The 23,649-nt window shown below is 36.5% G+C and overlaps 1 protein-coding gene across 1 annotated transcript; it reads left to right on the top strand.

Annotated features, from left to right (window-relative positions):
- Positions 1-1,764: 1,764 nt before the first annotated feature.
- On the top strand, positions 1,765-22,900 carry mlh1 (mutL homolog 1, colon cancer, nonpolyposis type 2 (E. coli)). The gene is made up of 19 exons (XM_030156781.1): positions 1,765-2,006; positions 2,238-2,328; positions 4,186-4,284; positions 4,376-4,449; positions 5,554-5,626; positions 6,052-6,143; positions 6,907-6,949; positions 7,444-7,532; positions 7,633-7,745; positions 11,261-11,354; positions 12,481-12,634; positions 12,715-13,055; positions 16,318-16,478; positions 17,750-17,858; positions 17,934-17,997; positions 19,180-19,344; positions 20,897-20,989; positions 21,373-21,483; positions 22,518-22,900. The coding sequence occupies exons 1-19, from the start codon at positions 1,900-1,902 to the stop codon at positions 22,671-22,673; spliced, it is 2,229 nt and encodes a 742-aa protein (XP_030012641.1). The 5' UTR covers positions 1,765-1,899; the 3' UTR covers positions 22,674-22,900.
- The last annotated feature ends 749 nt before the right edge of the window (positions 22,901-23,649 follow it).

The following is a 23,649-nucleotide window of genomic DNA, read 5'->3' as shown; positions in this document are numbered from 1 at the left end:
AGATCTTTAATTCATCTGTTGACAACACAAACTGAACAGAAAACAGAGGTGGTTTGTGGTTTTACTGTGGCTGTTTTCAGTCTAAAAACAGAGCAAAGCTAACAGAGCTATAATGTAAACTATCAGCTGATGCAGCATGTGATGATTATAAAACACTGTTTTATATTGAGTGTGTGTCAAAATAAGCTTCTATGAGTTTTAGTTTGAAGAAGAAAACTTGATGATTCCATAATACAGATGTGTGGAAACAATGAGTTTACATTTTATTCTACTCTATATATTTTGTAGTTAATTTTCTTCTCATCTTTTATATAATTTTTGCCTTGTTTTTATTTTTTACATATTCTTTCATCTTATTTCAGTTATTTTCATGGTTTATGTTATTTTTGTGTTGTTACTTGGCTTTCATCTCATATTTTATTAAGTTTTTGCTTTGCCATCTGTACCTCCCAGTGTTATTTAATCTTTTATGCTGTTTTTATCTATTACATTTATAATGTGTAATATATTTGGATTCACAAATTGAAAACAGTGACTAATTCAACTGAAATTCATTTAAAACTAAAGGAAGGCTCGTTCTTCTGACAATGTAAGAGTAGAAAATACAGATACTTTTGTAATCATATAAGGAGAAAATGGATAAACTGGGCAGAGAAAATGGAGAGATCTCTGAAAACTTGACTGAAGGTCATTAAATAAATATTTGCACGTCATTGTTTTATTAAAGTCTTTGATAAAAGCTTTAATTAACCAAATGTATGTACCACTCAAATACTGATTTACTTCTTCAAGACTATAATATGAAGTAGAAAAAAAAAAAAAAAAAAAAAAAAAAAAAAAAAAAAAAAAAAAAAAATATATATATATATATATATATATATATATATATGTATATATATATATATTCTGCGATTAAGTTTTTCTTTTTTGTTAGTTATTTTGTTCATTTTTGTTAATTTTTTTGATTATTTCATTCATTTTGTTCATTATTCTTTCTCTTCATTTTGCATATTTTTGTTCAATTTGTTAAACGCCATAAATCTCATTGTCCAAAAACTGAACTAATTGTGTTATAAAGGCTCCATTTATTATGACCTCTGACCCCTTGAATGAAACCTGGTATAAAACATCAGTAAATTAATGCCATTATATTCCGTAAGTTTACCCTTTGTCTCTCATATATATATATATATATATATATATATATATATATATATATATATATATATATATATGTGTGTGTGTGTGTGTGTGTGTGTGTGTGTGTGTGTGTGTGTGTGTGTGTGTGTGTGTGTATGTATGTATGTATAAAGACAAAATTTTGGTAAACAACGGTAGAGTAAAAAATAAATAAATTGCTAGATAGATAACGACAATTCCTGAATAAATAGCAGAAATAGTTGTATTTAAACCACAAATAGGTAGCGCTGTGTAAGTCACTGAGCTAAAATCTACCGACATTTGAGACACAGAAGAAGACTTTCCGCCAATGACGTTCCAAGCCCCGCCCTCAGGTTTTCTACCCGCGCTGTTTCATCGAAGATCGTATATGTTAAAAACAATGAACCACTTGCAGGTGTTATTTAAAGTATACGGCCGCTCATACCTGAAACATCTCACCACTATTACGAAATAAACTACCAAAATGCTTTTTGTCGCAATGAAATAAATCATATTAAATGATTCAATCAGGACAAAACGATAGTCATTGCACGCCACTATTTTCAAACAGAGTGAGACGTCTTTATCTGTTGACATCTCTGGGACTAGCATGGCAGCCTACAATAAGAAGTTGAGATGCTTAATTTTGGATTAACACGTGTATTTAAATCATTAAATGAGTTATGGGTGTCGTTTTTAATTTAGCTAGTCGGTAACTAAGTCTGCAGCTCTGTAAACATGGCGGGGGTCATTCGGAGACTCGACGAGACCGTGGTGAACCGAATAGCGGCGGGGGAGGTTATCCAGCGTCCTGCCAACGCCGTCAAAGAAATGATAGAAAACTGGTAAAATTAAATATATCTAGATAGATAAGGCTATTATAAGAATAATAGTCGTCTAACTGCCACTTCTTACACTTTAATGTCTAATAAATAAAGCCCAGAAGTCTTCTCTGTTAATGTCCACTGTATTGTAAAGATGTTTGTTTACACCTGCTAGTAACAGCCATGTGACCCTGAACGCATCATGGTTGTTAAACTGTATAATAAGCACAAGTTTCTGTTAAAATATTACAGTTTAGATGCAAAGTCTACAAACATCCAGGTGACGGTGAAAGACGGTGGGTTGAAGCTCCTCCAGATTCAGGACAACGGCACCGGCATCAGGGTGAGGGACAGGAGAATATTACAGCAAATATAACTGTCATGTAGGTATTTACAGATGACAAATTAAAGGAAAAACATGGGTAACAGCCCACATGCAATCAGTGTGGGTTCAAATGCATCATGGGTAGTGTATTTCCCCTCATGCTTCAATACCCAGACAGAATTATTGCCTTGGTATGGTTGAGGAACAGTAAACAACTGATGTAGGGAGTAGTCTGGTGTGTTTTATTGTGATGATAAATGCTTTACCTTTTAAATTGTCACCTTTTGTAACATAAGTGGCTCCAAAACATTTTCAATTTGAAACACAGGAGAAGTTTGGTGTGTTTCCAGGCTTAGAAAAACACATAATCCACCGCCTTAACAGCAACATTTTTTCTTTTTTGTTGTTGCATAATTCACATAGGATGTAAATCTATGACAGAATATTCGAGTGTCAAGCACAGCGAAGACTCACTAGTAACACACTAGTCACCAACAAAATCCAATGCTTACAGTATGTACAGAAACAAACACACTGGATTAACTCTTCCAGTGTTTTTGCCTATTTACTGAGAATCTGTCCAGTGTACTCAGTATTAAGCTTTTTCACTCAATACCACTCAGTACTCTTCTGTACATTCAGATAACTTTGGTTAAGCAAAAATGTACAAATGTATCCTCCTATATTCATTTCAACATCCTGTATATGATCGCAACTGAGGGAGTCACTATCAGTGAAACTTGACATAGAAATTAATCACATATTCAAGTCCAGATTTACAATAAGGGATAAAGACAGAATGGATCAATGTAGCAAAAAAAAAAAAAAAAAAGCTTCTATTTTAATCAGGAAAATTTAAATACCATATCATGGTCTTGTATTTGATTGTACTGTTTGAACTGGGCATCCAAGAAAAACAGATGCCTGACTGTAAGTTTAGGAAATGCAGATCTAGACGAATATTGATCAAGTAAAATAATAACTTAGATTTCCAGTTTGTAAAACAGTGGTTTCCAACCTTTTTTGGCTTGTGATCCCATTGTAACATCAGAAATTTATGGCAACCCCTGACATTTTTTTGCTAAAATTAATTTGTTTTTGATCATGTAATAGTTTGCTATACTATGTTGTAAATAAATGTTAATTTTAGACGACATTTAGTCTATATAATTTATATTATTATGGACGGAGGCCGAAAAGCCAGGTGTAGATTACTGCACAAAGAGAGAATTTTATTTTCCTTGGTCAGGATATGTACAGTCAGTCCAGCTTGGATTTACAAGGCTGACAATTAATACTGAACAAACAAAAACTCAAACTATGAATTATGAAAGAGCTGCAGCATCTGAAACCGACCACAATGAACATTTGACAGATAAACAGAACCACAGTGCTTCAGTTTCAGACTCACAGTTTATGTCTTTTATGTATTGTAATTGTCTCTGTCCACTCACCATATATTTTTATTAGTAAGTTTTTTTTTAATTTTTCTCAATTCCTAGAAATTTCAGATGACCCCCATTTGAATTCTAGGTTGAAAAACACTGATGTAAAATATAGGGGGATATAAGAAGATGAATTACACAAATGGAATATACAGAATCATTCAGATTGTCCAGAGTACAGTAGCTTCAAACAGGTCTCCTCTTCTACTTTTTCAGTTTTACAGGAGGTAGTATCAGCTAAAAACCTCAGAAGGGACTGAGCAGACACTGGTTCGGTTGAGGACTGTTCATGTTTTTGGGGCCACTGTAGGGGAGGGTGTTCAGTCTGTTTCACTACTGGACGGTAACTAGACCTGAATTCTGCTGCTTGGTCTAAACAGGGACCAGAACTGAATAAACTCCTGTTCTTTTGCATCTTTCAATGACGCAGAAAGAAGACATGGAAATAGTTTGTGAACGTTTTACCACCAGTAAACTCCAGACGTTTGACGACCTCTCATCTATTTCAACCTATGGATTCAGAGGAGAGGTGAGGCCTCTGTTAAACTCTGCTTCACATGTCGTATTAAACACAGTCGTCCTGCTTCTTTTACTTCTGATGCTTCATTCCGTCTTTTCAGGCTCTGGCCAGTATCAGTCATGTTGCCCATGTGACCATCACCACTAAGACCGCTGATGCTAAATGCGCTTACAGGTACTATTACCTTTACAATGAGGTTTTACACATTAATCACTACATTCACCCTATTGTACAGTTTATGGAGTCACTGAAGGCAAGTTTAAGACAGAAGCTGCAGGCGTGTTCACAAATCACAACATTACATGCATTAAATGATGTGATATGAACAAAATATCTGAGATTTCTTATCCAGATAATGACATGATAAGGCACAATCTGTAAATTCAGTGAATGAATTATTACATTTGATACTCAACTGGGACTGCAAATAAGAATTACTGTCACTGTTGAGTAAACTGTCGGGTACCTTCTCATTTTGTTGTTTAGTCTAAAGTATTCAAAATATTGTGAAAAATGTTTATCTGTGTTTCTGAAAGTCCAAGACAATGCCCTCAAGTGTCCTGTTTGATCCACAAGCCGAAGAAATTAAGTTTACTGTGAGAGATGAAGCAAAAAATTCAGAAAATAATACAATTTGTAAAGCTGGAATTTGATCTATTTACATAAAAAATTACCCAAACTGGTCAAAAAAGTTATTAAAATAGTTAGGGATTCATTTAATTCTAGACAACTAATAAATTAATCTGATAATTGCGGTTCAATCACTCAAACAAAAGGTATTTGTACCTTTTATTTAGAATCTTAAGCATTTGACAAAATCTAAAATATTACTGTATAAAACCCATAAAAATACAAAATGAGTATTAGCCTAAAATCTGAATGTGGTCAAAAACGTAGAATCACTCTGTTCTTCTCACTTTCATTTTCCCCCATATTTGTTTGTTTGTTTTGACTTCATACAAATGTCCCACGTGCTCCCAAATGCAAAGTTTCATCCAAATGATGAAAAACATTCCTGTTGAGACTTTGAAACAATAGACATTTGTCTTTCGTGTTACTTACTGTACATAGTATTAGAGCTATGCAATTTAGTTTTAAACACTAATTCAACTTTGTGCATTTGAGTTGAAAAAATATACATTTAAACAATGAATAAATCGACTCAAATCATAAAAATTGAATCTTTCACCAAATGTTGATGCTCATTTCTAACAGTTGTGAAAACCCTGAACTGCTCTGTGTTATCTGCTGGTTGATGTTTTTCTCCTGTTGACCTAGAGCCAACTACAGCGACGGTAAACTGAAAACTCCTCCCAAACCCTGCGCTGGAAACCAGGGAACACAGATCCTGGTACGTTTTTGCACACATGTGCATCACATACAGAAAACTGAAATTACAAGAGTCGAAGTCCCCATGTTGTAAAATGAACATAGTAGAAAAACATATCTAGGGACTGCAGATGAAAAGTAGTTATTTTTATTATGTGTTACTTAAGAAATGTTAAATAGAGAGATCTATTCATTAGGGGACTGACACAAAAGTAGCACTGGATCTTTATGGGTTAATACTGTTGACATATTTCGTGTATATTCTAGTTCTATGTACAGTCCATCGACACAGACTGAAAAACGCACATTCATGGTCATTTTAATTCTGCAAAAATGACAAAGCTATAGGCGACCTTAGTCTTCTTCATGCTGCTGTATCTCCTCCTCCTTTAGAATGAAATGTACAGATGTTCAGAAACTATAAGTATCTTCTGTGTTGGTCTTCAGGTGGAGGACCTGTTCTATAACGTGTCCACCAGGAGGAAAGCTCTGAAGAGTCCTGGTGACGAGTACTCGAGGATCATAGAGGTGGTCAGCAGGTCTGGAATCTGAGCTCACATCACTACGTTTACGTCTACATCAGGGTTGTCAAACTCATTTTAGTTCAGGGGCCACATACAGCCTTATATGATCTAAAGTGGGCCGGACCAGTAAAATAATATAAATAATAGGATAAGAACTTATAAATAATGTCAATTCCAAAGTTTTCTCTATGTTTTTAAGTGAAAAAAATTAAAATTCTGCAATAAAAATGTTTACATCTATGAACTGTATTTGAACATAACATGAACAAATATGAACAACCTGAAAATGTTTAAGTGCAATTTTAACAATATTACACCTTAGTTTATCATTTATACGTGTGCATCATAACTTACAGATCACAGTGGATCTACAAACACATAAAACATTTAGTAATATTCTGAATATTGGTAAAATTCCACATACTTCTCTTAAGACTTTTCAGGCTGTTCACATTTTTTGTAAAAGGCTAGTCTGTAAATGTAAACATTTTTGTGTAATTTTACTTTTTTTGTTTTACACTAAAACAAAGAGAAAATATACAGTTTTCATTATTTATGGGTAGTTATGATAGTTTTTACTGCTCTGACCCACTTTAGATTGAATTGACCTAAAATGATTTTAACATCATTAATTGTTAATTTCTTCAGTGTAATTTTGCATTTCACAAATTCATCCCAGGGGCTAGATTTGACCCTTTTGCGGGCCAGATTTGGCCCCAGGCCACATGTTTGACACCTGTGGTCTACGTTATTCTTATTTGTCTGTGTTATTTTGCAGATATGCCATTCACAATTCAGGGAAAAGTTTCTCAGTGAAGAAGGTGAGATCTTCTCCGCTTTTATTCCTTTTTATTTACAGTCTGATTATTATCATCTCACCGGCCGATCGAACATGAGCTGTTGTGAAGGGGCTGTGTCAAACGTCTCAGACTTTTAGATTTGCATATTTTTTTACGAACAAATAACAATGAAACCCAACAAACAATACAATGAAAAGAATACTAAGACATAGTCTGAATAAAATAATTAAACTGGTGACATAAACGTAGGAAAATAAATAAATAAATAATGATGGAGAGAAAAAAAAACAGGGATTACATTGTCTCAAAAAATCCATAAACGGTTGCCATTTATCGTAGAATTTGTTCAAGTTTCCCCGTTTTGAATGTCTAATTTTCTCTACTTTTAAAAAGGACATAACCTCATTAATCCATTGTGTGCTGGAAGGGGCTGTTGCAGATTTCCAGAACTTATTTATTCTGATCGAACATAACGCTGACAAACAGGGACATTGGAACTTTTTTTTTTTTTACAGCAAGGAGAGACTGTGGCTGACGTGAGGACTCTCCCCAACGCGTCGGTGGTGGATAACATTCGAGGTGTTTTTGGAAACGCTGTCAGCAGGTACTACTGGGTCGATGGGAGCTCTGGTTGTGTGTTGTTACGTTTCCGGTTCTGGCTTTAACTGCATGACTGCCTCTGCGGCATGTGCGTGTGTTCCCAGGGAGCTGATCGAGGTCGGCTGTGAGGATCAGAAGCTCAACTACAAGATGAAAGGCTACGTCTCAAACGCAAACTACTCCATGAAGAAATGCATTCTGGTTCTTTTCATCAACCGTATGTTCCACAGAAACGCCCCTCACTGTTCATTTAAAGGGCTCATATTTATCTAAACCCACTTTTATTCATCTGTGGTTCATTTATTTGTGTATTTGGACCCTAATAGTTCATAAAGTTTGAATTTGAACCCTCCCAGGTGCTGCAAAACTATCTTTATATTTATTCAGGCAAAAATCGAGTGGATTTCTACAACCTGTTTGAATTCCCTCTTAGTTTCTTAATTTCTTAACATTCCATTTTAAATGTATTATTTTGTATTTTTATGTCTTTTTAATCTATTCTAGTATTTTAGTCTATCATTTTGCTTTTTTATCCTTCTATACAACACTGTTTCTAATTGTACTGCTGTTTGATGTCTTTAATTAGGGACCGAGCCGAAAGGTAAGGCTCTCTCACACAGTGAGAGGCCTTGCCTGCAAGCAAGGCCCTATTGTTTTTCGTTCGTTTTTATTTATATTATTATTATTATTCACACACCACTTTGACCTGGATTTTGACCCCCTAAACATGCTCGAAAACTTACCAAATTTGGCACACATGTCAGGTCTGGGGAAAAATTTGATAAAATGTAAAAATTAACCCCATAGGTGCCAAAATGAGCTCTCTAGCGCCCCCTAGATACACAAAAACGGCCCTAGCGGCCAGTAGGAATGTCGTAGAAACATGAAACCAACGCCAAAGTTTTCGTCTCATCGAGCCCGACAAATCACGCGCTGACACTCATGACCTAACTCCGACAGGAAGTTCAGAATTTGCCTTTCAAAGTAAAATGCTCAAATTGCAAACTTCCAGTAGGAATGTCGTAGACACACGAAACCAATGCCAAAACCTTCATTTAATCGAGTCCAACAAATCACGTGCTGAAACCTATGAGCTATCTCTAACAGGAAGTTCGCAATATGCCTTTCAAAATAAAATTTTTAAAACTAACTGCGATTACATCGTTTGTGGTATTGACTTCTAAATAGTGCCAAAAGATAGAGTGAACCCTCTTTAATAAAACAATTTCACACCTTTTCCATAAGTGTCTTAGTTTTTGTTTTACAAGCCCGCAAAGTTGTGATGTTTGGAACTCATTATTCACTTTGGAGTTTTTCCCCCACATGTGACATATCTACGCGTTCACGGGACTCACCACAACGCTCACATGCAAAAAAAATTTGAGATACGATGTACGGTTATTGATTTATAGCAATTTGTTTTGTTTTCATACTTTTTCTACTTTAGACTGCCATTTGACCCCCTTAACATGCTCCAAAACTCACCAAATTTGCCATGTATGTCATGGCTGGTGAACACTTTCATTCAATATCAAAATTAACCCCATGGGTTCCAAAATGGACTCTGTAGCGCCACCTATGTACTAAAAAACACACAAAATCTGCCCTAGCGGCCAGTAGGAATGTCACAGAAACATGAAACAAATGCCAAAATGTTGGTCTGATTGAGCCGACAAATCATACACTGACACTCATGAGCTAACTCCAACAGGAAGTTGGCAATCTGCCTTTGAATGTTACCCTACGTTTCTGCAATTACTGCTTATTCATTTCAGGCTTTTGATAAAACAGTTATACCTCATTAAATTCCCACAAGTCTGCAGAATCCAAAAGTGAAAGAATTTTTCAGATACGACCTACGATTATGGAATAATGGTGATTTTTTGAAGACTATGTTTGGTTTCACTTTTAACAATGACAAAATCCCTATAAAACTCTTCCTGGTGCACACTTGTAAGTGTCTGTCTGTAGTGCAGTGGTTCATGTTGCAGCCTATGGAACAAGATGACCCTGGTTCAAGATCCAGGTAATCCAAAATTTTTTTTTATTTTTTTTTAAATTTTGAAACAGGTTTTACTGCATTGTATTGTGGATATTGGAAATTTTGCACACATTCAAAAGTACACGGAGTACATTTTTTCAAAATAAAACCCCAATTAAAAAAAAAAAATACAAAATGTCTATTGCATAACTTCTTTTCATTTTTATGACCAAATGCTCAACTGTTTGTACAATGTTTCTTCATTCAAAAGTACTCTTTCTCACAGACACACATGCTCACACAATAGGGTTTTTCCAAAATAAAAGCCTTAAATGTGATAAATCATCACTTTTATACTCACTTATTCATACAATTTCAAATCATTTTTCAAACTGATTCTTTCTCTCACATATAAAACAAATGCACATACACACAGTAGGGTTTCCAAAATAAAAGTCTCATTTTAAAGGTGATGGTGTTTCAGCAGAGGGTCGCTGGTGTTCTGTACAGATATAAGGAGGACAGACAGTTTAGGGTGGGAACTGGTATCGGGACGGAGAGGTGTGAGTGGAGCTGAGGTTTCGACGGTCACGGGAGGCGGATCGTGGGGGAGGTGGATCACGCTGGGGGCGAATCACGGGGGAGGCGGATCGCCCGGTGCGAGGTCCCGCCCAATGCTGCTTGCAGCTTTAATCTATTCTTGTATTTTATTCTTTTATTTTGGTTTTTCCCCTGTAAGTTGCTTTGGAAAAAAGCGTCTGCCACATGTATAAATGTAAATTTGTTATGGTTTATAACTAGTTACGTCACGACATTTGCACATATAAGGTCCAGACTTCAGACAAACATTTCTCCAGTTCAACATAATTGTTTATCAGCAGCAGTGGTTGTAGTCCATATTGAAAATATGTCCAAATTTGGAGCCCATTACCTCAAATGTTCAGTTGTTGATTGAACAGGACAGAGCAGCACAGCCGACAACCTGGAGGGGGCGGGGCCTGAAGTGGCTCATGTGCATTTGGGGAAAGTTGGCTTGTGACCAAAGGGTCACCAGTTCGATTCCCTGGACTGGCAGAGAGTTGTTGACTGATGTGCCCTTGAGCAAGGCACTTAACACCCCCCCCCCGATTTGCTCCTCAGGTGCCTTACATGGCGAGCCCACTGCTCCTAACATGCAGTGGTTGTGATGCATGATCTAGTGATGGGTTAAAGGCAGTAGACAAATGTTGGTGTGTGGTGCATGTTTACATGTGTGACAAACTACTACTGACAGAATAAAGATTCTATTCTATTTAACCTCCTCAGACCCAGGAAATGTCAGCAAAGTACAAGCTTGTTTTTGTTTTTTATTAAATAAGTGCCTATATTGGAAACATCATGATGTTACCATTTTTTCAGATGCAGTTTTTAAAATTTTTATGGAATGTCCTTTGTGGTGGACAGTTTTCTTTTTTTGTTGTATAAAGATGTGAAACTCTTGTCCACAAATGTGGACAGAAAACCCATAGCTGGGTCTGAGGAGGTTAAAGGGCCAGCGCTCAAAACCACCTTTCTGGTGTCAGTCAGAAATAGGGTTGAAGATGGACCTGTGGAGTCGAATGAATGAAGAATTCAGACCCAAGCAGAGCATTTACAGTTTATGGAGACCACAGGGAAATGTTGGAAACTGTAATAATTCCATTTAAAAAAGCAAACTATCACTCCTTTAATGTCATCAGCTCATTGTCTGATCGTATTTTCGGACGTTCTAGATCGCCTGGTGGAGTCAAGTGCTTTGAAGAAGGCGATCGAGACCGTTTATGCAGCATACCTGCCCAAGAACACACACCCTTTCCTCTATCTCAGGTAAGAAAAACCACCTGTTGGATGTTGAATTAGTGCTGATCCATAAATAGTGTTTTCATCGTCACTGTGACAAAGAGCACACAGAATAAACATAAGAATAATCCTATCACTGCATGAGTCATGATGACTAAGAATGATCACTTTATTTACATGAGTCACACATTCATTGGTTCCTGATTCATGCTTTAACACCAGGTTAATTGGTGATGACCGTCTGTTTACGGCCAGAAAATAAATTTAGAGTTCTGTGAAGAGAGTGGAACTTCATCTTAAATAACAGTATCTGAGACCCAACACTAATATCTGACCTGAAGAGTCAGATGGATCTACAGAGCTAAAATGCTGTTTTTGGTTGAAATGAGCATATATATATTTACATCTCATTCTCTTTTCTTCACATATAACAAGAAAATACAGGATGTGTGTGCGACTCCTTAAGAGACACATAAAAAAACTGAACTAAAAATGTTGAAGGTTAAAGTTAGTATTTATTGTGACCTCTGACCCCATGACGAGAAGCAGCACAAACAATTAGAAACATCTGACGTGTTGAATGAAACCGGATTATTTTGATCATTTTTGTTTGTTTTGTTAATTGTTTTGTTAATTTTTACTCTTTTTTTTCATTCTGCAATTAAGTTTTTCTTTTTTGTTAGTTATTTTGTTCATTTTTGTTAATTTTTTTGATTATTTCATTCATTTTGTTCATTATTCTTTCTCTTCATTTTGCTTATTTTTGTTCAATTTGTTAAACGCCATAAATCTCATTGTCTAAAAACTGAACTAATTGTGTTATAAAGGCTCCATTTATTATGACCTCTGACCCCTTGAATGAAACCTGGTATAAAACATCAGTAAATTAATGCCATTATATTCCGTAAGTTTACCCTTTGTCTCTCACATATTTACCACAATCAGCCACAATGATGTGGATTGATTTTTAATTTCTTCAACATTTTTGCACACTCTCTATAAGTAGCAAACTTTTGGAGTAAAATCCAACACAAAGTTTCCAGTTTAGAAGCTGATTTTTTTTTTAAACCCCACCATCCAGTTAAGACCCAAACCAAACCCAATGACCCTGTTACTGTTAAATTCATCTGACTTTCGTGTCTTTTCTCTTCAGTTTAGAGATCGCGCCCCAGAATGTAGATGTAAACGTCCATCCAACCAAACACGAGGTTCACTTTCTACATGAAGACAGCGTCATTGAAAGCGTCCAGAAGCACATTGAGGACAAACTCCTGGGCTCCAACTCCTCCCGTACTTATTTCACCCAGGTACCACCAGAATATCTATAAACGCATGACAGTAGACAGAAATGTGATGGAGTACTCACCGGCCCATGTTCCCTCTGCAGACCCTGTTACCGGGTCTGTCGGTCTCAGGTGGATCCGAGGTCAAACCCTCCAGCTCCACCTCAGAGTCTGGAGAGCGAGTCTACGCCCATCAGATGGTCAGGACCGACTGTCGAGCCCAGAAGATGGACGCCTTCCTCCAGCCCAAAGAGAAACCGCCTCCAGAACCTGAACCGGCCGGTCCCAGCACCAGCGCTAGAGAGACCGGAACCAAACCGGCCCAGTCCAGCAGAGACCTGGATGAGATGGATGATGCAGAACTACTGGAGGCTGTGGCTGAACAGGAAGTGGAGGAAGCAAAAGGAGGCGGAGACAGAAGCGACAAAGCCTGTGATATTCAAAGGTAAGAGAAGAGAATAGAAGAGAATAGAATAGAATAGAATAAGATAGTAGAGAATATAATACAATACAATGGAATATGATAGAATAGAATAAAACAGAATAAAATATAATAATATAGTAGAGAATAGAATTGAATAAAATAGAATAGAATAAAGTAGAGATTAGAACACAACAGAATAACAGAATAGAATAAGATAGAATAGAGTGGAATAGAATAAGATAGTAGAAAATAGGATAGGAGAGAACATTACAGAATGGAATAGAATAGAGTAGAATACAATTGAATGGAATAATATAGTAGGGAATAGAATAGAATAAACTAGAATAGAACAGAATAGAGTAGAACACTACCGAATAGAAAAGAACACTACAGCATAGAATAGAATAGAATTATATAGAATAGAGTAGAATAATATAGTAGAGATAGAATAGAGTAGAATAGAACACTACAGAACAGAATAGACTTTATTGTCATAGCATGCTACTCCAGTCAGTGCAACAATTATGAATAAAATGCCAATATGTCAGAAAATAAGAATAGAGCGAATATAAAATTACAAAACCTAAAGAAAGATAACAAATATGTTTTATTTATTTAACTTTTATTTAACCAGGTATGTCCTGTTGATGGGGAGTTTCCTTTTCAAGGGAGACCAAGACTACAGCGATAAGTCACATAATTAGAGTTTTATAATAATAATAATAATAATAAGCATTTTCAAACAGAAAAAAACATACAATAGAATATAAAATTTTACAAAATATAATAGAAGTAGAATAAAAATGGACATAAAATATGAATTTACACAATATTAACAGTATTTATATCTATGAACTCAAGTCTATTAAAAATAGCGCATTTATCTTTGGATAAATATTGCATTGTTATTGCAAGAACAGAGGATTATTGTACGACTTATTGCACATAGTTCACATACAGAGTTATTACACATTATTGGAAGTGTTTGCATGAGGACAGAAATAAGAATAAAATGATGAAATAGAAACAAGACAAACAGTAAATCAACAGCAGAAACAGGGACAGTTACTGTTAAATGTGATTCATGCTGGTTCTAGTGTAAAGAACCTGGTCTTCAAGGTACGAGTTCTTCACATTCATGTTCAGTTAGTCATCCATGAGTAACTGAGACATGATTTTACGAGTCGAATCAGATCAGGACTCGACATATCATCGACTCTGTGCGACGTGAGTAAACGTGAACATTGACCTGCAGCAAATAAAGTTGAGTAAGACGAGAGGATTCATTTAATCTGCCTCCAAGATAATCAGTAACACAGTGAGAACAGATCCAGAGGGTCACAGCAGGTCAAGGAGAAGAAGAAGAGTGTGTCTTCTGCCCCCACGTGGCTGAAAGTGAAATTAGAACATCTAGAGTCTGATCCTGTTAAAACCACGACGGTAACGACCTGGGACAAGATGACATAATGTACCATGGACTGTGCAAAAGACCTGGTCCAACACGAGGTTTAGTGGTTTAGTAAAGTTCTAATGACCAGACACAAGGAAATGTTGATTATTTTATCTCAAAAGAGCATGAACAGGACATCTGTATATGTACTGAATTCACCAGATTAGAACCAAATATCAGAATCAGAATACTTCATTATTCCTAGGGGAAACTGTTGTATATTATAATGGCTCTGTGCACGTCTAATAAAATGTAGCTGAAAAAAAAAAGATAAATACAACAAAAAATATGTATATATACACACTATATAGACAAAAGTATGTGGACACATTAAAGTCAGGTGTTTCTTTTCTAACAGGGGTCTGGTATACAAAACAACAACGACTAATGTCATCATAATAAAGTTTTATAATTAAGGAAATATTGTTTCTAAACTATATGGACAAAAATATTGGGACACATGTCTACAGCTGTAAGATGTCCTGTTTGAGATAAAGACATCAATATTTCCTTAAATAATTAATGGAATGGAATTTTTCTTCCTCAGTGAGATGTGAAGAAAGCAAATGGTTAGTTGTCGTAGAAAATTATTATTTACAGAGCATGAAAGATATTTTGGAAATTTAGAGGCAGTAGTCATGGATAAAAACAAAAAAAACAAAAATCACTGTTTAGAGAAATTAAGTTGCATTTTGGAAGCGAAGATAAAAATTTAAACCAAACTAACCAGTTTAATGATATTTATCCCATCCATCCATCCATCCATTATCTTCCGCTTCTTCCGGGGCCGGGTCGTGGGGGTAACAGTCTAACCAGGGATGCCCAGACTTCCCTCTCCCCAGACTCCTCCTCCAGCTCTTCCGGGGGGACCCCGAGGCTTTTCCCAGGCCAGCTGAGAGACATAGTCTCTCCAACGTATCCTGGGTCTTCCCCGAGGTCTCCTCCCGGTGGGACATGCCCGGAACACCTCCCCAGGGAGGCGTCCAGGAGGCATCCGAAATAGATGCCCGAGCCACCTCAGCTGGCCCCTCTCGACGTGGAGGAGCAGCGGCTCTACTCCGAGCTCCTCCCTGGTGACTGAGCTCCTCCCCCTATCCCTAAGGGTGCGCCCAGCCACCCGACGGAGGAAACTCATTTCGACCACTTGTATCTGGGATCTTGTCCTTTCGGTCATGACCCAAAGCTCATATGACCATAGTCATGATATTTATCCTATAATATAAAACTCTATTCTGACATTAGTTATTATTGTTTGGTACCCAGACCGCTGTTCGAAAAGAAACACCTGAATTCAACATGTCCACATACTTTTGTCCATATAGTGTATATATACATATTTTTTTGTTATATTGATCTTTTTTTTTCTGCTACTTTTTATTAGACATGCATGGAGCCACTATAATATACAACAATTTCCCCTGGGATAAATAAAGTATTCTGATTCTGATAATATAAGAACATTTACCAGATTTGAAGTTTTCATGTCGACTTTAAAGTGATGGTGAATTTGACTCATTTGCCAATTTCCTCCAATATATGATGTCTATCTCCTCCATAAGGGTGGTTTCTGTCCAATTGATTAGATTCTATACGTACAGATAAAGTGGACAGACGTTACAAAATCACAGGTTATTTGTGTTTTCTGTCGAAGGTTCCTGTTCTGAAGTGCAGCTCATGAATGGAGCAAATTAAACTCAGTACATTCTATAAAACAACAAACCTCAGTTAGATTTCCTCTGACTGATGTTGATGGTCCTGAAGACGTGCTTGTTTGGGTTCTACATCCCATATTTTGTTGTTCCTCTTCATGTGTTTGTTCATGTTCTGCATCAGGAAGCGTCCAAGGGTAGAACAGCAGCAGAAGAAGCAGCAGCAGGAGGAAGAAAAGGAGGAGGAGGAGGATGTGACAGCAGCGCAGACGCCGAAGAGACGAGTCATTAAACTGACCAGCATCAAAGAGCTGAGAGCGGAGATCACAGAGAACACACACAAAGGTTCAACACACACACACACACACAGGTTCAACACAGAACATGTGGGTCATGAACATGAGTAGGTTTAGATCAGGTCAAACTCATGTTAGTCCAGGTTCCACATTCAGACCAATTCTTTATATGTTCTACACCGTGTGTTTGAGACCAGTCATTCACTCCGTCTTGACAGTTTGTATTCGACCCCTCTAAGAACGCCACAGATGTCGTACTACTGCTGCACTGCACCTTACATCCACCTGTCTGTGTTGGTTTGTGTGAATGTCAGATGGGACCCCTAATAACACCGTAATGTGTTCTACTTGTGGTCACCGCAGGAACATGTGGGTCCTGGAAAAGACCTCCTGATCCATGAACACCGTGCGTTGTTCTTACGTTGTTCATTCATTAGTGTGAAAGGGGGTTATATACTGCGTTCGTACGTAACGGCATTTGTGACTGAGGCTTCATGTGTGCCGCAGCTGTAGCTGCAGTAGGAGACTTGTACACCCCGGGTTTGTTACCTCCGCCAAGGAGGTTCTGTTTTTGCCGGCAGTGGTCTGTCTGTCTGTCTGTCTGTCCGTCTGTCCGTCCGTCCGTCCGTCCGTCCGTCCGTCCGTCCGTAAGATAACTCAAAAAGTTATGGAAGGATTTGGATGAAAATTTCAGGAAATGTTGATACTGGCACAAGGAACAAATGATTAAATTTTGGTGGTGATCGGGGGGGCACTGATCTGCCTTGGCAGAGGTCTGCGCTCTCTGAGTGCTTTTCTAGTTTATTCAGTAAAGGCATTTATTGTGGCTACACGAGTTATCTATCTGCGATGCAACGGCTCTTTATACTGCATTTCTGCAGAACAAGATGGTTTTTAGAACCATAAAATAGTTATTGAGGGGTGGACTGATTCAGACGGAGCACTACTGAAGGCCTAGGAGTGAAATGCACGGTCCACCACTGCTATATATAGAAGGTAAAATATATTTCCATGTGAAAACTGTGTCAAATATCAAAAAACTATGATTCACAGATTTTAAAAACTATTTTTCAAGTAAAAGGTTCATATTGTTCTGTAGGTGGAACCTGAACTAAACTGGTTTTAACATCCTTTATCGGTAATATTGTCAGTCTAATTTTTCCATTTCATAATTTCATCCCATGGGCCGGATCAGACCCTTTGGTGGCCGGTTTTGGCCCACAGGCCATATGTTTGACAGGCCTGGTTTAGAAGTTTATGGTCCAGTTGGATCTGCTGCATCTGTGTCTAAATCGTCCTAATGAGCTGTGGGTGGTGCAGGTCTCCAGGAGATGCTGCAGAACCACTCGTTCGTGGGCTGTGTTAATCCCCAGTGGACCCTGATCCAACATCACACCAAACTGTACCTGCTCAACACCAGCAAACTCAGGTCAGAACCACAAACCCAAACCCAGCAGCCTTCATACCTCTACATCTGTCTGAGCCCATGTTCTTCCTGTTGCAGCCAAGAACTTTTCTACCAGATACTGATCTACGACTTCGGGAACTTTGGTGTATTAAGACTTTCTGTAAGTAAAAGTCGGAAAAAAATATAATTCTGGTCAGTTTTTCCATGTCATGTATTTAATGTACACCATCTGTCCATTTACAGCTGAGGAAACTGTCATTTTCTATGTACTGAATTCACCAGATTAGAAGCAGACACACTATATGGACAAAAGTATATGGACACGTTGAGTTCAGGTGTTTCTTTTCTAACAGAGGTCTGGAATACAAAACAATAATGACTAATGTTGTAATATAGTTTTATATTATGGGATAAATATCATTGCATTGGTTAGTTTGGTTTAATTTATTATCTTTGCTTCTAAAATGGCTCAGATGGTTTTTACTTAATTTCTCTCAACATTGATTTATTTTTTTATCCATGACTATGATTTTAAATGTTCTTCCCCTAAATTTCTAGAATGTTTTTCCTGCTCTGACTGTAAATAATAATTTTCTTCCACATCTAACCATCTACTTTCTTCACATCTCACTGAGGAAGAAAAATCTACCATTAAACTTTAAGGAAATATTGATGTTTATAAACTATATGGACATAAATATTGGGACACATCGTGTCTCTGAATTCAGGTGTTTCTTTTCTAACAGGAGTCTGGGATACAAAACAATAATGACTAATGTCAGAATATAGTTTTATATTATGGGATAAATATCATTATGTCTACAGCTGTAAGATGTCCTGTTCATGAGGATTTGAGATAAAAACATCAATATTTCCTTAAAGTTTAATGATCATGGATTTTAAACAAAAAAACTAAAACTTTATGTAAATATTGATGTTTTTTATCTCAACTCCTCATGAACAGAACATCTTACAGCTGTAGACACGATGTGTCCCAAATTTTATGGCCATATAGTTTATAAAGATCAATATTTCCTTAATAAATCAATGTTGAGAGAAATTAAGTAAAAACCATGTCCGAGTCATTTTAGAAGCAAATATAACAATTTAAACCAAACTAACCAATGCAATGATATTTATCCCATAATATAAAACTCTCTTCTGACATTAGTCATTATTGTTATTATTCATTCAGTCATTATTGACCCGTTAGAAAAGAAACACCTGAATTCAACGTGTCCACATACTGTGACCAAACACAAGTCAGACCCGTTTTGAGGTCAGTTTCTTGATCCACCATGACTTTCTTTCAGTCTTGGTTGACTTTCTGTGGTGTTTTTAGACTCCAGCTCCTCTTTACGACCTGGCCATGTTGGCTCTGGACTCAGAGGACAGCGGCTGGACGGAGGACGACGGTCCCAAAGAGGGTCTGGCTCAGTACATTGTGGACTTCCTGAAAAAGAAAGCAGAGATGTTGGAGGACTATTTCTCCTTGGAGATAGACCAGGTCAGTATGGACGCTGCTGCTGCTGAAGGCTTTCACTGATGTTTATATTTAGCCAATATGTGGGAAAACATTTTCTCATGTGTTTTTGTGTTTCATCCATATGAAATCTGCAGTTCAGGGCAAAGTCAGGGGAAGGTTAACATCTGGTCAAAAAACTTAAATTGCAATAATCTACAACAAACTTATATTTTTGGGTAGGCAATTACTTATATTTTCAGGAAAATGTATTTTGAAATGAGAAACGATTTGTAGGAAAAAAAAACCTATAAATAATGACTTGGTTTAATGTGGAATAAATATTACATTTTGTCTATAAATAATGACAAAAAATTTTTTCTTTATTTTAGTGCTAAAAAATAACATTAAATTATGAAAATATTTACATTAACAAACTATCTTTTAACAATAAAAGTGCGAATAACCTCAATAAATATGAACCTAAAATGACTAAAGAAAATTTAGTGTAATTTTAACAATATCCTGCCAGTTATGAAATGCTTTGTGCCTTTGTAGATCTGATCTGTAATGCACCGTTAGCCTCATACGTCATATCACAATTTGGCCAAAAAATATGACATGCAAGCATACTATGAGGCTAAAGATATGTGTAAATAAGTTGATACTGTTAAAATTGCACTTATTTTTCTTCAGAAATTTCAGTCTTTTCAAGTTATTCACATCTTTTTTGTTTGGATAGTTTGTAAGTGTAAATATTTTCATAATTTAATTTCATTTTTTGCACTAAAAGATAAAAATGAGTAGTTGTCATCATTTATAGGTTCTTATGTTCTTGTTTTACTGATCTGATCCACTTTAGATCAAATTGACTGTGGAACTTGATAGAATGTGAGTTGGACACCTCAGATGTGGATGAAAATGATCTGAAGTGAACGATGTAATTATTGAAAACAGAAGTGGAAATGTCCGTTTCTATAGATACCGGTCAAGGTTATTATCGTTAACGAAAACTAACGAAATGACAATAACTAGAATTGTAAAAATATTTTCGTTAACTAAAATAAATAAAACCTATAATTAAAAGAAAAAAATAACTAACTGAAACTGTATTGTGTGCTTACAAAACTAACTAAAACCTATAAAAATTATGGATAAAATTCCCTTCATTTTCGTCTTTGTCAATGTCAGATTATACAAAATCGATTTATTTCGCTCTAGCAATTTTAGCTAGCAGCACCGTACGGTACTTCACTTGTGGTTTCCAGTCGTCTTCTGGTCCCCACTCTACCTGGAAACATGGAGACTAAAGTTGGGAGAAAGCAGCAGAGTCCTGTCTGGGATTTATTTTAATATAATGGAGAAGAAGAGAAAAGATACGACAAAAATAAAATTAATACTAAAACTAAACTAAAACTAAGCATTTAGAAAAAAATGAAAACTAATAAAAACAAATTAAAACTAACTGAATTAGAGAAAAAAAACGTCAAAACTAAATAAAAACTAAACTATAATGAAAAATCCCAAACTTTTCTAACCTTGGTACCGGTCTACATGTATGAATGTTCTGAGTGTTAACCTGAGCTGGTTCTTGTAGGAAGGGAACCTGACTGGACTCCCGTTACTGTTGGATCAGTACACCCCTGTGATGGAGGGACTGCCCATGTTCATCCTCCGCCTGGCCACAGAGGTGAGCTCCACTCAGACCATTCAAATACTGAAAAAAAAACACTACTGGAGGGTTATATTTATACAGCTGTACACTACATGTATCTGAACGCTTTAGAGTCCTTTAGTTTTCTGCTCCTGTGCAGTCAAAACTAGGTCTTTTGTGGAGGTATTTGTGATAAACTGAAGGATTAAGTCTTTCATAGCATCATAGTATAATTATCTAAGTCATCCATGAAATGGACAAAAGAATGTGGACACGCTGAATCAGGGGTCTGGGATACAAAACAATAATGACTAATGTCAGAATATAGTTTTATATTGGGATAAATATCATTGGATTGGTTAGTTTGGTTTAAATATTTGCAGTTTAAATGAAAGTGTGTGAATCTGTTTCCATGGCAGGTGAACTGGGACAATGAGAAGGAGTGTTTCAGAGACTTCAGTAAAGAATGCAGCATGTTTTACTCCATCAGGAAGCAGTACATCCTGGAGGCTGAACCTGGAGAAACACAGGTATGAGGGAGGGAGGGAGGATGGATGGATAGATAGAACGATAGATAGAATAATAGAATGATAGAACGATAGAACGATAGATAGAACGATATAGATAGAACGATAGAACGATATAGATAGAACGATAGATAGAACGATAGATATCACTGACAAGTTTGTAGTGATGCCTTCAGGGTTGTTTAAAAAAAAAAGAAAACTGATCTTTCAGAACAGATGGAAGCTTTGTTTCATTCCAGATGCAAATCCTGTTGGTCCAACCATAAAAATACACTTTATATAAAACAGTGGAATCTCGCAGTATGAGTTTAAATGTGATTTACTTAATTTATGAATCAATTTTCACCATTAAAATTAACTGAAATATAATTAATCCCCCCCACAAAAAAATCGTTTTTAAAGGTTTTTCAAACAGAAGTGTAGTTAGAAAGAACATAACGATTATAAAAACAAATAAATTGGTTTTATTCATTTACTTACCTTTAGGAGACAACTAGAGATACTGCTAAAAAAAAAAGGATTAGTATTTGAAAAACAATCAAATCACACCATCAATGACAAAAGCACCCATAAGTTTGTGGTGATGCCTTCAGGGTTGTGATAAAAAAAAAAAAGAGGAAGTAGAAGAAAACAGACATGACAAATGATGTAAAAACAAAAAAGTCTTAGAATTAAAAATAAATAAATAAAATCACACCATCAATAACAAAAGCACACATAAGTTTGTGGTGATGCTGTCAGGGTTGTGAATTAAAAAAAGAAAACAGATGACAAGAAATGATGTAAAAACAACAAAAACAAAAAAAGAAGTATTAGAATTTAAAAAAAAAAACAAATCCTAGAAGTAAAAATACTGTAGAATTGTTCACAGTTCCATTTCTGACCACGTCTCCTTCATAAAACATGAACAGATTCATTTATAAACGACGTCTTTCAGCTTTTGTTCGTCTCCTTTTTGGTTCTGTTTTCATACGTCGACAGAAGCTGAATTTGATTGGCTGAAGGTTTTAACGGGGGTAAATGTTGTTGTGTTTCAGGACGTGGAGTCGAAGTCGTGGCGTTGGAAAGTGGAACACGTCCTCTTTAAGGCCTTCCGCTCTCTGTTCAGTCCTCCTCGGGGCTTCAGTGAAGACGGGACCGTCCTGCAGATCGCCAACCTCCCCGACCTTTACAAAGTGTTTGAGAGATGTTAACGGGACCGAAACCCCTAACGGACGCTGCAGCAGTCGACGTCAGACCAGCTGGGAGTCTGCGCCGCACGCTTCACATCAGACTTTCTCTGTTTATGTTTCATTTCCTGTCTCTGCGTCGTCTTTCCATCCTTTGGTCCCAGAGGTCTCATTTGTCTCCTCAGCGTTTTCCAAAGCTGCAGATGCTGCCGTTTTTCACTTTCTGTAAATAAACACTTCATGAAACAGGACATGACAACGACTGCTTCGTGAAGAATAAAATCAGATCCTGTTTTCTTAAAAGCGCCTCATGGTTTCTGAACGTGAGTCTTGTGACACGAATCCAGGAAAAAACAGAACTGGGTCATGAGTCTCAGAGTGGGACCACGACTTCGATTACAGCGTTTTCCCCCAAAGCGTCAGAAATCTAACGGCAAATGTTCAGAAGGAGCTGGAAAAAGAAAAAGCACCACTTCCACCATCTGTGTGGTTCATACGACGGCGTAGACCACAGGTGTCGAACTCATTTTAGTTCAGTTCCACATTCACACCAGTATGATCTGCAGTGGGTCAGACCAGTAAAATAATAACATAATATAGAAATAATGTCAACTCCAAACTTTTCTCTGTTTTAGAGTGAAAAAAGTAAATTTACATTATGAAAAGGTTTACATCTACAAACTATCCTTTCAAAAGATGTGAATAACATGAACAAACTGAAAAAATAAGAGTAATTTAAACAATATTCTGCCTCAGTTTATCATTTCCACATGTACATTATAACTTACAGATCACAGTGGATCTACAAACACACAAAACATTTAATAACAGGCAGAATATTGATAAAATTGCACTTCTCTTAAGACATTTCAGGTTATTCATATTTGTTCAGGTTATTCACATTTTTTGTGAAATTAATCTTTGTTTTAGTGTAAATACATGAAAATATTTACATTTACAAAGAGAAGAATTTGGAGTTGTCATTATTTATATGTTATGA

Source organism: Sphaeramia orbicularis, chromosome 15, assembly GCF_902148855.1.
Source record: "Sphaeramia orbicularis chromosome 15, fSphaOr1.1, whole genome shotgun sequence".
In the NCBI taxonomy this organism is placed as follows: domain Eukaryota; kingdom Metazoa; phylum Chordata; class Actinopteri; order Kurtiformes; family Apogonidae; genus Sphaeramia; species Sphaeramia orbicularis.
The sequence above is the reverse complement of the archived record's forward strand: the minus strand, read 5'-3'. Positions and strand labels throughout refer to the sequence as shown.